Raw genomic sequence first — 15,410 nt, 5'->3', positions numbered from 1 at the left:
AGCACTAAGATAACAATATGCAAAACATTTACATATTTTCTTTATGATTGGAGAATCTCAATCATTTGTAAAAGATAATATACAAACCTAGCCATTAAGAATATATCTACAATGATAACACCATGTTTTCTTATATATTATAATGAATATGTCTTGAACGAAATGCTATAAAATAAATATATGTTCATGTACAGGCAACTATAACAATCGTATCCTGTGATATGCAGGGAATTCCTTGAAAATGCAAACAAAAAAGACTGTAAGATACTCTTAATGGATGGTCTATGAAGGTGGATTGACACAAAAGAACCGATACAATAAACATTTGATCATAAAGTGTTTTATTCTTGTCACAACAGGCAGCATGCAACATATTTCGGCACGCCCACTCGTGGCTGCTGCTGCATGTTTATTTTGCAGACTGCGCTTGTTTCACTGTCACAAAGGAGCTACACGGGCGGAGCCTCAAGCTAATAGAAGCGACTCCGCCCACACAAGTCAACCTCGCAACCATATCTAACGCACCTGTATTACCGTAGTTTGGCACGAGCATTTTACGCTCGGTGCTAAGACCAAATCCGCGCTCGCGCACGAAATCCATTTACACTCCGGTAGTAGAGAGGGCCCTGATCGAGTCGCTTTGCTCCGTCAATCAAACAATCCTCCCGTTTAAAGGCCCCGGACAAACGTTAACACCGCGCAGAGCAGCAGCAGAGCCTCGGTGAAGCACAGTGACAGAGCCGGATAGGTTTGGAGAGGAAGAATGGCGGATTCAGGCAGCACCGCAGCGGCCCCAGCGGCCGCAGGCTCCAACAGCGCTGCCGGGGCGGCTGGCTCGGTGGCGCAGGACGGAGGAGCGGCTCCAATTGTGGGAATCAAGGCCCCGTCCGAGTCCGTGAAGGGCCAGCTATTCGATGTGGGCCCCCGCTACACGAACCTGTCTTACATTGGGGAGGGGGCTTACGGGATGGTCTGGTGAGTTGTCTTTTCCGTTGGGCCACCGTACAGTCTTAATAAAAAAAGTGCTAGCTAACCTAAGCTGTTTGTTAGCACATACTGTTAGCCAGCTAACCCCAGCGTCTGCATTCAACAAGCGGCACCCAGTCACTGTGCAGCGTCGATGTTTGTGTGCGAAGCTGCTGCCCGACATTCAGACATTGTTGAATCTGATGTTGTGGTTAGCAGGTTAGCTGACTAGCTACAGGCGTGGCTATGAGCTTTACAGGAAACAAGATTGGGAGTGATTGCGCAGGACGTAGTTTGGTTTGCGCTGAGAAATGTTTTGCAGACTGTATTTGCCCGCACGTTTGACATAGTTATCGCTATTGTCATCTCATCCGTCCAGCACAGCCACATTAATCTGAAACCTGAAGCTTGCAGTAAATCTGCTGCAGAGGATGCGAGTGGGATTTGTCAATTGTAGCGAGGCCTCGTGTTTATCGTTGTAAGTGATCTACAGCCTTGTGTGGACATGTTAAGCAACCCTTGTTGCACTTGACATCGGTGCCAAGTCATCGCAGTCGAGGCTGATCTGTGAACTGGATCAGATGTGACGGCAATGCGTGTCAGTGGAGAGAGGATGGTCGAGTGAGAGCCAGGCCAACAACACACCCCTTGTAGATCACTGTCATTTTCACCAGTGTTATTTTCTTACTGTCATCCTGGGCATGTGGTTCCACTGATGCAGTATTTGTAAACATTGTCATCATCATCACCCACTAGTCGGTACAGTGAACAAAAATGAACTATAGCTTATCATAAACAACATGTTCATATATTTTGTTACACATGTGATCTAACCATGTGTATATAAATTCCCTCTTGATTTTTATAACATTATTTTAGCCTTTAGTACTGTGTGTGAACTTGCTCAGTTTATGCAGTTTGTGTTGTGCAATAAGAAAAGACACTTTAACCAATAGAGAAGATGTGATGTAACTGTTGTTCCTGTTGAGGCTGAGTGTTTAAAACCTAGCTTGGAGGTTTTTTTCCCCCACAAAGTGAATTCAAGAGTCCCAGAAATGCATCACTCACAGCTGTTCTCAGCCTCCATCTACTCTACACCTACACCACACTGACACTGCACCTACACTCAGAAATACACCTACAGCACTTCATTTCACATCAAAAAGACGTGTCATCTTGGCAATGGAGACCGTCTGCAACGCCCTTTTGGAGCTCGGCATTAGCCCAGTTTCTGATAACGTCATTGTGGAGTGTACAGTGTGTAACATGAGACTTGTTGTGTGCCTCTTTCCACATCCACCCTATCCAGCTCTGCTATGGACAGCGTGACAAGCTCGCGCGTAGCCATCAAGAAAATCAGCCCGTTTGAGCACCAGACGTACTGCCAGCGCACACTGAGGGAAATCAAGATCCTGCTGCGTTTCCACCATGAGAATATCATCGGCATCAACGACATTCTCAGGGCACGGGTACTCGACAACATGAGGGATGTGTATCCTTTCATGCTTTCCAGGAAAAAGGCTCTTCTCATGCATTTGTCACTTATTATCCAAGCTTAAATCAAATCAAACTTCTATATAGGATTGAACTAGTTTAAAATAAACAAATACAATTGTGTTCCATCATTAGCCTTTGACAGTTTGAATGCACAATTTTGTCTTTTTCTGACACAAGGGGTCCCTCAATTAAGTGAAATAACAAAAGACAGAGTATTGTGGCATCGTGAACTAGCGTGGGATCATGGGAGTTGTCTCCTTCACCACTATTGCAGCCAGCTTCTCCAGGTTAGGATTATTAGTGTTTTTACCGAGAACTGAATGTTCTATATTGGTTGCCTCCTCGCCAAAACAAACAGAGCCGGTGATTTAAAACCCTTTGAATCAATGAATTAACCATTTTTACAATTGTGAATCAGTGTTTTCTCGGTGAACACAGGAACACTGCTAAGCTCAGATCAGCTTTTTTCCTCGTTCTCTGATTACTTAAGATTCAGAAATAAATGACTTAAATGCTTCATCTTTTTTAGCTATATAGTTTAGAAGTATATCAAAATTTGACAAAAAGTCAATGTCAAACGACAAGGCTGACACATGCTTAAAGGGTCTACATCGGCATGCGACGGATCGGTTGATTCATTAAAATTGACTACTTTAAGTCGGAAAATTGTTGGAAATATTTTTGATAATGTAAATATACCCAACTCAACCAATTTGTATTATCAGTTTTAGTCCTTCATGCAGAAGTGTACCTATAACTTTTTATTAAATGTAATATCTAGTCATGAATCATGATGCATTCAAGAACCTGTAAAACGAGTGTACAGTGACCATTTGAAGAGTAATTATATTGCAACAGCTTTGCTTTGTTTATTTTAAGTGCGCAGGAGAATTAGAAATAAGAATTCGACTGCTACATCACCAAAAAGTTATTTATCTGACTGCCATTGTTCCAGTTTAGGGTAGAGCTCCAAAATGGAAGTTTAGTGGAACATTTAACTGGAGAAAGACCAAACTGTGGCTGGACAAGCTACATTTTTCAATATAAAATGATAATACAATTGTTTAAAGGGGATTGGTGTTAGTGATAATAATATTTAAATTGCAGTGTGTACGTTGAGAATTGTTGGAACCACAGTTGATGCAAAAGACGACAAAAGCAAACATGTTCTACGGTTAAAAATATAAAAAGGCTGCTTACTGATGTCTGTTTTCTTAGGATTTGGTCATAAACCAAGGAATAGATATATTTGGATTGATAATGATGCCAGAGTAAATATCTGGATAAGAAAATAAAGAAATTGCACCACAAAAATTGCCCCTATTAGGCCAACCTGACTACATGTAAGTGTCCCTACCAGATATATATATATAAGTCTAGAAAACATGACATAAGCTGAAAGTCCAACCTACTGTTTGTTTTAACAGGGAAATATAAGTATGTGTCAGCAAATCTTGGTTTGATTTTATACATGTTGCTAAATAATTAAGGGCCCTTAAATCCCTCTCAGAGCAGTCTTTATGTCTCTCGCGGTGTCCTTTAACTCTGTGGGTAGTTGATGTGCTCCTTGACGGCGCCTCCCAGCTACATCGTTCAGACTCTGATGGAGACGGACCTGTACAAGCTGCTGAAGACTCAGAGGCTGAGCAACGACCACGTCTGCTATTTCCTCTACCAGATCCTGCGAGGCCTCAAGTACATCCACTCTGCTAACGTGCTGCACCGTGACCTCAAGCCCTCCAACCTGCTCATCAACACCACCTGCGACCTCAAGGTACGCACACGCACAAATATCTTTTTTTTGTTTATGTACACAAGTGATAAAACTCAGATATAGAGATAAGAACTGCACTTCCTCCAATGGCCTCTTCAGAATGACTATAAAAAAGAGTTCCCAGGTGATAAACACACAACTAAAGACTGCGAAATTGCACTCATGGATTGTTTAAATCAGTTTTTATTGTTGCATTTTATCATAACTCCAATGACCACTCTGTTAACAAAATGTTTAAATCAACTAGGAACTAGCATTATTTCAGTAGAACCGTAGTCCTCATATGGTGCAGCGCTACACATTATATGTATTTAAGTGGAAATTCACCATTTGCATGTTGTATATTTAGTATAGGTGTTAAAAATCCCCCTTCTAAAGTTAGCATGTGGTAACTGCTACATTATACTTCATATTTTGAGACAAAAGCTCTAAAGAGGATATTTTCACACTCAGACGGTGCATTTGTCTTGTTTTCAGTCAGCTGAAATGATTTACACAAGATTCATTGTGTTTATGTAAACATTGGTACCAGTCGCAAGTTGCAGGGCTCAACAAGATTGAAAGGGAATCTCAGGAATGTTGGATATGGGTGCTGGATTGACCCGAGCCCTTCCTTGCTTGCCATGGCCCTTCACCTACTAAATATTAAATGACTGCACTTGGATTGCCACGCTGTAAAAATATTCCCCTGAGGGCATACAGTATACTCTTCTGATTCCCCTTTGAGCTTAAGTGTTTGTGTTTCTTATCTTTGCAGTTAAGTAGCCACATGTAAAATACTTCTGAAGGGTATTAATGAGTATCTAAAACAATCTAAATTAATTACATGTCATTTGTTAGACGCTTTTATCCAAAGCGACTTACATACATTCAGTACTGTGGACAATCCCCACAGGAACAATTTGGGGTGAAGTGTCTTGCCCAGGGACACAACGACATGCTGACTGCAGTGGGACTCGAACTTGCTACCCCATGATTCGAAGTCCAGCACACTACCCACTGAGCCACAGCCTCCTAAATTCATGCCATTTATTGTCCAGATAATGCATTTCATTTTACTTGATACAGCTGCAGCCTGTTTCATGAGTAAGAGACATGGCGCTGGCAACCTGCTATTGCACAACTTCAAAGTACACTAAAGTGCATTCTGGGAAATTAAGTCAAATGCTAATCAAAATGTATCGTACATACAAGTTACTAAAAGCCCTAAGGACTGATAACATCCTCCAAAAACGTCATATTAAGTGTTTCCTAATGTTGTTTCTGCAGTGGTTGTGTTTTTGAAGCCTAAAACAAGATGCTATCAGCACACTGATATGTGAGGGCGTTGTATAGCTGCAGGGTACGCGTGTAACTATCGGCAACTAACCACAAATCCCTGGATCAGTTGATCATGTAGACGAAGTGCAGAATAGAAGCAGCACATGCATACAGTCCTCTCCCAAAAAAACCTAATAAAAACAAAAAATACTTTTTTATTAATACAGCTATAGAAAGGTAAATATATAGGAGAATTACAAAATGTATATTACTCCATTGTGTACAGCATTTCTGTACTGTTATGGTGCCTGCCCTCACATTTCCTGCAATTTATTTGGGGCCAATTTATTAGAAATAAAAACATGTACAGCCTTTTTCATGTTTCTGCAAGTCTTGAATGTTGGTCACATCTTGGGTAAATGAAGTTGTTGACCTCTGACCCTTCTTGATCTCCTCAGATCTGTGACTTTGGCTTGGCGAGGATAGCCGACCCGGAGCACGACCACACAGGTTTCCTGACCGAGTACGTGGCCACGCGTTGGTACAGGGCTCCAGAAATCATGCTCAACTCAAAGGTAGGTTCGTGTGAGAGTTACTGAATCTGTGTTGGACTGGGTTGCTCGTTTGGTGAGTTGTTCTCACTGTTTGTGTGTTTGTGTCTCAGGGCTACTCCAAGTCCATTGACATCTGGTCGGTGGGCTGCATCCTGGCTGAGATGTTGTCCAACAGGCCCATCTTCCCCGGGAAACACTACCTGGACCAGCTCAACCATATACTGGGTGAGTGTTTGTCATTGCTACAAAAGACTCGCTGTACCAAATAGTTTCATGCTTCTATCATAATGTTGACATCGAAATCCTAAAACGACGCAAGTATTTATTCTGTTTTAAGCCAGTATTTTTGCAAAGATCTAATCTAATATTATTGGTATTATACTTTTTATTCCTCGCACTAATTTACTAATAACATTATATTATTTGTAGAATTATATTTAGTTATGGCTGCGTGTTGGTTTCCGACTCGTATGATCCAAACATTGCCATAAAATCACAAATATATTTTTGCATATTCGTTGGGGTTCAGCCTTCAGAAACCAACATTTTTACTGCGTTAAAAAAATGGCTTGCTATCTTGCTTGCCGCATTAACAAAAAAAAAGAAGCATTGCACTTACGAGTTATATTCATTAAAAAATTAGTTTTGAAAAAAACTCACTAATTTGTTCAGATGAATCCCTTCATTCAAATTGAGGATTTTGTTTAAGGAATATAAAAGAAATATGGTGATGATGTAATAAAATATATATTCAAAGCTTCATTTGGAAACCTCAGTAGAAGCTTCAACTGTAAAAACATAAATGGGGTTGTGTTGCCATATTAAAATACGTCCCCCTCACTCTGCAGGCGTCCTTGGATCCCCCACTCAAGATGATCTGAACTGCATCATCAACATGAAGGCCAGGAACTACCTGCAGTCCCTGCCTCCAAAACCCAGAATCCCCTGGGAGACTCTCTACAAGGCCGACTCCAAAGGTAACGCACCACCATTTGTTAACCCAGAATGTAGGGCAAGAAAAAAAAAAGACTCATTTAATCAAATCAAATAAAACCCTAGAGACTAACTGTTTGGAGGGATCAGTGGGGCAAATGGAGCAAATAGGGTTTTTTCTATTAGTGGGCATTCAATAGGCTTTCTGTACAAGGTGTTTTTGTCTCCTTTTATGTGGCACAAAAGAAAAGTCCCATTCTACAGCCCATATATCGAATAATATATAGAACAGGCTTTTAATGTGAGTGGTGTCTGTTATTTGATCTATTACATGCCTCTTCATGTGATTGTAAAATGTACACCTTCCAAGAAAAGGATGAGGAAAGGGGTAATTTATATTAGGGCTGCTCAATTAATCGTATTTTTATCGCAATTACGATTTTGGCTTGCAACGATTACGAAAACAACGTAATCGAAATAAAACGATTATTTTTTTATTATATTTATTTTTTATTGGTTTTTCAGTTGAATTATACTTAGAGTTCAGGGTAATCAACTGTTAAAAACATACTGTTCACATTTCTTTTTCAATAAATGGATGTTTTCAAAGTAAATGGATAATTGTTTTTAATAATCGTGATATCAATTATTGACCCAAATAATCAAGATTATGATTTTTGCCATAATCGAGCAGCCCTAATTTATATATAGTGCAGTGCGAAATCCTTCTAACATTATTATATATTAAAGTTAATACCACCTATTATGGGTATTTGCCTCTGAGACAGCACAAATTATAATGCATGTACCTTTTACTTAACTTCTATATTAAAATGTGTGTTTTCTATGAAATATCCAGCTTTACAGTGAATGGAAAATATTTGTAATGTTTTTTCTCTTTCATATCTTTAAGTTGTTTAAGTGTCAGTCCAGTAATGAAATGAATAGCACTGTAGGATAATAAAGAAACCTAATTTACTAACTGAAGCTCTTGATGAATGTTAACGCAGCTCTGGACCTGCTGGGCCGCATGCTGACCTTTAACCCCGTGAAGCGCATCAGCGTGGAGGAGGCTCTGGCTCATCCCTACTTGGAGCAGTACTACGACCCCACAGATGAGGTACGCAGCAGAATCACTTAACACATCATGCCAGTAGAATCTGAAAGACAAGTTGTAAGGACAAGGCATTTTATTCGATCAATACAGAGAAAGGAGGTTTGGCACAGATCTTGGAGGCAGACGGGCTCATTCATTCAAACCTGTTGGTCATTGTTTTCGACAATCAGCCAAGATTTGTTTTGTGAGCCTTTTTGTGCTTTGTGCTGGGAAGCCTCTTAGCTGTGTTGGGAATGCAATTAGTATCCAGTTCGCTCCATGGTTCAGCCGCAGAGAGGTTAAAGAATGTAATCGCATCCCCGTGTACGTCAGCACGGCTGGTTCCTAGAACCCTACTGTAGAAATCAGATCTTCACTGGTTTTTCCAGCTTGGCTGTTTTTCAGTGACAGCTTCCATTGAATTGGACTTACTAAAGTGTTTCATGTTTTTATTTTACGCCGCAGTGTGGGCTGCCTAAAGCCTCTCTACTTTCCCCACTTGCAGCCTTAGTCATAAAGCCTGACTTCACTTTTAGGAGTTGCTCTGATGTCCTTAGCAGACAGAATGTGTATATAGAAGTGGCCATAAAATGATATATTAATTTACACATAATAGAGCAATAAACCTGGAAAATAGCAGCTATTAGCCACAAAGTGCAAACATGAGAAAATGCTCCAGTATGGTGGAATAAAGTAAAAATAAATGTTGAAGCTAGGACTCTGAATTGAACGCCTGATATAATAAAATGCATGATTTTATGCTGATATGGCGGTGGAATAAAAAAAAGAAAAAGGGTTTAAATAGAAACATTTTAGACATTTCTGAAAGTCTGTATTCTCTATACTGTTTATTCTTTTTGTAGGAACTGAAGTTAAACCTCAAAGGAAAAAAAAAAATCACACCCTTTCCAAAATCAATGCTGTATAAACACAGCCAAGATGATTGAAGATTTTAAATAGAAATGGTTCTTTGTAAGGCACAAAGACTAAAAACAGTGTGCAGCATGTTGCTCAATTCCTAAATTGACCCACCAAGACTTTATTTTGAACTCTTGATTGTGAAGAAATGGCTCTCCCTCTTGAGGTGAAGGTTTTAACAATGTGTGTGTGTGTGTGTGTGTGTGTGTGTGTGTGTGTGTGTGTGTGTGTGTAGCCGGTGGCGGAGGAGCCCTTCACCTTCTCCATGGAGCTGGATGATCTGCCCAAGGAGAAGCTGAAGGAACTGATCTACGAGGAAACCGCTCAATTCCAGGCAACCTACCAGGGAACATGAGACACACAGGTACGTGAAAACGCCCGCTGACCTCACAACAAAACACACACACACACCGTCACAGCAACACAACTTTCTGCAACAGGTCGCAAAGTGAAAACTTGAAATATATTTTCCGGTTTATTTGAATATCCAGAGGCTAAATTATGTCCGTTTGGCCATTTTCTTGATTTTCCATGTCTGATTCCGTTTTCTTTAAAGTTGTGACAAAATGTTATTGTGATTTGGGACCACTAGGTGTCAGTGGAGCAAATGCCATTCATCAATTCCTTCACACACACCCAAACCTCCACTGTTCTCAACATGTCTCTCACAGAGTTCCCATTAGAATATTTTTTTGCCGGTCAAAATGTCCGTTAAAGTTTAAATCTTCCGAACAAAATTAGAAAAGTGCCGGACAAAGGTCTTCTTTGTTATTTATTGAGCTTTAAAACAAATTGATATGATTCGATATTAAACAAACTAATTATAGTAGATTAACTACATTATTCAAACGGGTACAGTAACTTATAATAACACGGGAATAATAAACGGAGCGCTCCCTCTCCTGACAGCCCGTCAGTCTCATGCAGCTCGCGGATCCAGTAATGAGTGACCCGACAGTAAAACTAAACATATCTATAACTAGTTTAGGAAGTTTGAGAGGTAATTAAAATAGCTACGTGATATTCTAACCTGAAGTGTGTGTGTTAGACTTTACTCGCGTTTATGTCCATATCGATGAGATCTAGCTAGTTCTAGCTAATGATGACTACCTGCTTATTAAAAGACACCTAAACAATAAGCGTCGCTATGCAACCGGGTGAGGCCACAAAGTATAGCGCAGCATTATGCATTTGTTTACATGCCCACCGGAACCCCGAGGCATTACCAACAGATCAACGCACAATCAACCCATACAGGCCATCTCTTTCTCCACATTAAGTGTTAGACATTAGAATTGACTATTCTTGTCTGTCACATACTATTCTTGTCTGTCACATAAGTGGCGCAACTGATGCGGTATTTTGCTAAGGGAAAATATTATGACCGGACATTTTGACCGGAGAGATTTAGATTTGCCGGTCTTCAGCATATTTTACCGGTCATAGTCCGGTAATTACCGGCTAACGGGAACTCTGGTCTCTCAGTTATTTTAAGTTAAATGTATGTAAAGAAATGTAATTTGATTTGATTAAAGCTACAGACACAGAATCAGCACTTTTGAAACACAGCTGAAAACAAAGGGGTTTATGGCATGCTGCAATGATCTGTTTGGTGTTTCAGCCAAACACTTCAGAGACATGTCTTGTATATATCTGAGCCCTATAGTATACTGTTGAACAAGAGTATAATAGGGGACCTTTAAAGCAAAGGTGAATTTAGGACACTAACTAGCATTCATGACACTTGGACAGACACAGAAACACATGTCTGTAGTTTTCTGCAGGTTTAGAAACGGTGATCGGGCCTAAGTGCACTTCTTTCTTTCTCTTTTCCGTAGCCCTAAAGAGTGACAAAGCCACGCAGAGGCTTGGAACAAGAAGACTCCAAACGACATGCTAAAACAAAAAGAAAAAATGCATCTTCAAGAAACCAACAAAAAAAAAAGAGAAAACGAGAAATGAACATTTAACTGCTTATCTTTCCATTTCTACTGCAAGAGAGCTAAGTTTCACTTTTGATTTCTGTGGTTGGGGGTGGTAGGGTCTGTGTACTCATACTGTTTCAGTTTTGTCCATGTTGGACTCTTCCTCCTCTCACCTCACATTTATTTTCCCGTTAAACGTCCTCATCCCCTCCCATCATCAGTACCCCCCCCCCCCCCCCCCTCTCTCTCTCTCTCTCTCTTGCTCCCTGATGCTGATCTGTCGCTCCCTCTCATATAAACTACTGTATTAACCGACTCCATAACTCTCTTGTCTTGCTCCATGTAAATTACAAGCTGGAAAAAATCGAGGGCTAAAGGAACGGGGATGCTAATCGGGTGTTTGTGTATATATACAAAAATATAAAAAGCTTATTTTCTTTTCTTTTTTAAGTGTGCTTGTGGCAGTTTTTGTGTGTACATCGTTGTTTTTGAGTGTTTTCGGATCAGTCGTATCTGTATGTTTTGGGGTTTATATTTGCAAGTCTAATTATTTTTTTTAACACTTGATTTTTGAGACAAACATTCAATGTTATTTCTGGCATGTTGGCAGGTTTATATAGATTTATTTGTCGTCGCTTTTCTTTTCTTAAAAAAAAAACAACTGTATGATGTTCATATGAATGCATGCATTCCTTAAATTAACCAAAGTGGCAGAGATATGCAGGAAACTTGGCCGGGGAGCAACTAAGGATTACCTATCGTAGTTTTGAATCAACACATTTTTTGACACATTACTCAACTCCCCCTTCAGATGGTTCTATTCAGGAGACGCCACATGATTGGAACAAATAGAAATCAAACAGTATAAAATATAATCGCTTATTCATTCAGATAACAGTAGTACCTACGCCCCATTTTCCAGAAAGTCATGGTACTCTTTCCAAAAACGTTTCTCCCCCTAATGATCATGAACTACCTGACTGTAAGTTTTATAGTGGAAGACGTTCCTTCCAAAATGGCAGAAATACTGCCAGAACACTGATGTCAGACACTGTTATAGTACATTTTCCCTTTATTAAATACAATAACCATCAAATATCTGATCAGTATTACATATTGCATTTCATTTTAGTTAAAAATGAATAGCAAATGAGTGGTTAACTACTTATTATAACATCAGTGAAGCCGTCTGATCTCCTGTACAGTATTCTGGAAAATGGGGCCTGGTTGACAGACATCAGCCTTTCCATCCCACTGTGTTGTCTTTGATCTGCTACCGGCTGTATGGAGTCCATCCCGTCACAGTCTAACTGACAGCGAAGGCCCGAGTATAAACAAATCCATGTAAACGGTCGAGAGAAGTGCACTTTCCAACGAGCATTTTCAGATTATGGCTCATTGATGTGAGTTGAATGTAAATGGCCTGAGTTTATGGAGTCTGTCGCTGCAGTTAGTGCTCATCGGATGAGAACTTTTACAAGAACGAGACTCGTAAAAAAAACTGTACATGTTGCTGACAAATGCCGCGTTGAAGCCATTAAGGATGTATGGTAAAGATTCCCATGTTTCCCACGGTTCCAATACGACCTGACATCATTAACAACAATCAAACCCAGGATTGTCAGAGCGTCTACAGCCATCATCCCTTCGTGGTTGTACGGTATTAAAAAAAAAACCTCTGCCCATTTTGTTCGCTCGCTCCCCTTTTCGCGTGTGTGTGTGTGTGTTTTCCTGCTTCCTGTTCTTCTTCAATGTGGGTGATGTAACGCTGCGTCGTTTCTCAGATGGCTTCTTTGCTTGTGTATTCTGTCTGTGTTTATGGTTCCTGTCAGCGGCTGCTCCCTCCTCTCTTTGTTCTGGATGTGACTGTACTTAATGGCTGCTTGGTGGAGCCGTCACCAGCTCGGTCTGCACTAATTTTCTGCCTGTTGCACTGGGACCAGTAGAGAAGCCCCCCCCCCCCCCCTTCCTCCTTTCCTCCCCTAAAAAAAATGGACCAACACATGCACCGGATCCTCTTATATTCTGTATTTCTCGGGGCAGGTCTGTGATGCTCACCGGCCTCGCCCTTTGCAGCAAAAATCATTGATTTTTTCCTTTTTTGGGCTGTTTTTTCTCAGAAGCCATAGCCAGCACTTTGGGATCGATGTGAGGCTTCCTGGTGCATGTGGTGATTTTTATCCTTTTTTTTTTTTGTTCAACCTTCTGACTCTCGCCACGCTTTACTCAAAGGGCTGCCCCCCCCACCCTCCTCCTCCCTTGTCTGTCTGCTTCTCCACAGTGGGACTTGGTGGTTTATCACTGACTTTGCTGCCACCAAGTCATCGCCCCTGGATCATACATGCAGGAAACTCGCATAACTCAATCAGCACGCCTGCACTTTGTCTTTCCAGCCACGCTCGCTTTGTCCTCTCCGGATGTTTTTTGTCTCTCCTTGTTCAGCTTTAAGTTTCGCCTGCTGTGTGTGTGTGTGTGTGTGTGTGTGTTTGTGCGTGTTAAAGCTCATGGACCGTCTGCAGTAATTTATGTCTGTGTACAGGTGTTCGTGTATCTGCTCATGAGTAACATAAAGCCAAGACTCTTTCTATCCTGTGTGTGTGTGTGTGTTTTGGAGCCTCTCCATGCAGTTACCTGCGCTTTTTACATCTGAGATTTTCTATGTGTGTCATATGTATATTTGGTCGCCAGTCAACCAGGCCCTGCTTTGCTTCTTTTTTCTTTTCTTTTTTTTAAATCTCCAACCGACCTGCCACCAGACCAAACATCTCACTGGGCAACCATGGGAAGGAAAACAAAGAGGACCACGTTTTTCCAATCCTCCGGACACACACTCACACACACTTCCTCTCTCTTTCTGAGGAGTGCATCTGTGTGTTTGTGAAAAGTTGCACTTAAACGCACCATATACATTCACGCAGCATCGGCGAGTCCGAAGGCCTGTCCGTCACGAGGCCTGTTTCCAGATATTGTTGTTTTTAAATGGCTGTTCTTATTATTGCTATTGTTGTTATATTGGTGAGTTGTTGTATTTTCTTTCTTTTCTTTTTATACATAAAAGGGAGTTAAAGTTGTTTTGTTTTTTTTAATAATTAGGATGTTTTTATTTGTATTTTTTTTTTTTTTTCTTCTTTAATTCTCTTATGGGCGTGATTGTTATTGGCAGTGTTTTCAATCTTTCTGAAACCTTTGTTTTCTTTGATTTCCCCTCCAAGATCTTATAAGGAATTATTTTAAAAGAAGATATACGTAGATTGTCGAAGAGATATGAGTTATCGAGGGTTATAGTCTGTATATTCTATGGGTATTATGAATTAAACGATTAACAAAAACTGAATTATATACATATAATTAAATAAAATTTCCTGATACTGTTACGACTGTTTGAATTCTTTTTTTTTTCTTGTCCTGTGGTCTCTTATTATTTTACATTAATTTAACTCCAGGGGTCGCTTTGACTATAGCTAGATCTAATCGTCAGACACTCGGATATAGGTGTGAAAAGCCTCTACGATGTCATCAAAAGGACCACGTAATGTGTCAATAACACAACAAAAACAAGCAAATAGAAACAAGTAGGGAAGCACAACAACTGAGGTTAAAAATATATTCCATAGCTTTGACCTAACCAAATCTAACTGACATCACTAATGATAAAGAGGGCCTATTAGGCTATTAGTTAAATAGGAATTTGGGCTCCTTTTTAATTCAGAAAAAAATCAACTGTTTGACATGGAGGAAAACATCAGCAAACACGGTAAAAACAGAGTAAACATCCAGTAAAATAAGATGTCAGCTTAAGGCACACATCTAGCTTCTTAATGTGGCAGGACTCGCATTAACTCATCAGTTTAGCTTGGCTTTGTAAATGAAAAACACTGGACGATGTTCCTCCACTCAGCACCTGTGCCACAGATTGTTGCTGTGGAAACGCTTTCCAGGAGGTGTCACCGATTGTTTCCACGGAAACCCTGTTCAGTAAGTGTCGCTCATTGTTACCATGGAAAACAGGGCTCTCACAAGACTCTCTTCCTTTATCTACAGTAAAGGAGGAAGTGCCTAACACCACCACTGATCTGTATCTAATATCTGTGTGACACCAGCTCTCAGAAGCCAAGTGTAAGCCTGAGAATTGTGAGAATGAACATAACTGTGTGTCATCCCTCAACTTGATTTTCCAGCTGTGTGGCTCAAACAGCTGCCTCCATAACATGTCTGAGCACGGCCTCCCCTCAGACCCTGATGTTACATGAACGTATGCAAACGTGAAGTGGATAGTAACAAAGTACATTTACTCACTTATGGACACATTTTAGGTACTTGTGCTTCAATTGAGTATTCTCTGTTTATGCTATAGCCTACTTTATACTTCTACTCTACAATTTGGAAACCAATATTGTGCTTTTTACTCCACTGCAATTATTGGACAGCTTGAGTTACTTTTTAGATTTAGATTATTAACTAATACAAAGTATGAATTCCCTATCAAA

At 40.3% G+C, this 15,410-nt stretch overlaps 1 protein-coding gene across 1 annotated transcript; it reads left to right on the top strand.

The window, feature by feature from the left end:
• Positions 1 to 520: 520 nt before the first annotated feature.
• mapk3 (mitogen-activated protein kinase 3) lies at positions 521 to 14,297 on the top strand. The gene is made up of 9 exons (XM_034142313.1): positions 521 to 975; positions 2,276 to 2,458; positions 4,048 to 4,237; positions 5,956 to 6,072; positions 6,162 to 6,276; positions 6,900 to 7,028; positions 7,995 to 8,104; positions 9,234 to 9,362; positions 10,837 to 14,297. Exons 1-8 carry the CDS (start codon positions 764 to 766, stop codon positions 9,351 to 9,353), a joined length of 1,176 nt encoding a protein of 391 aa, XP_033998204.1. The 5' UTR covers positions 521 to 763; the 3' UTR covers positions 9,354 to 9,362; positions 10,837 to 14,297.
• Positions 14,298 to 15,410: the final 1,113 nt, after the last annotated feature.

Source organism: Trematomus bernacchii, unplaced genomic scaffold, assembly GCF_902827165.1.
Source record: "Trematomus bernacchii unplaced genomic scaffold, fTreBer1.1, whole genome shotgun sequence".
NCBI classification, from domain to species: Eukaryota; Metazoa; Chordata; class Actinopteri; order Perciformes; family Nototheniidae; genus Trematomus; species Trematomus bernacchii.
The sequence above is the reverse complement of the archived record's forward strand: the minus strand, read 5'-3'. Positions and strand labels throughout refer to the sequence as shown.

Bases quoted from the DNA above. Each gene is read 5' to 3' on its own strand.
- mapk3 (XM_034142313.1), top strand. From the start codon at position 764: ATGGCGGATTCAGGCAGCACCGCAGCGGCCCCAGCGGCCGCAGGCTCC. The intron at 4,238-5,955 runs GTACGCACACGC...TGATCTCCTCAG, and splicing joins ACACCACCTGCGACCTCAAG to ATCTGTGACTTTGGCTTGGC. The intron at 6,073-6,161 runs GTAGGTTCGTGT...TTTGTGTCTCAG, and splicing joins AAATCATGCTCAACTCAAAG to GGCTACTCCAAGTCCATTGA.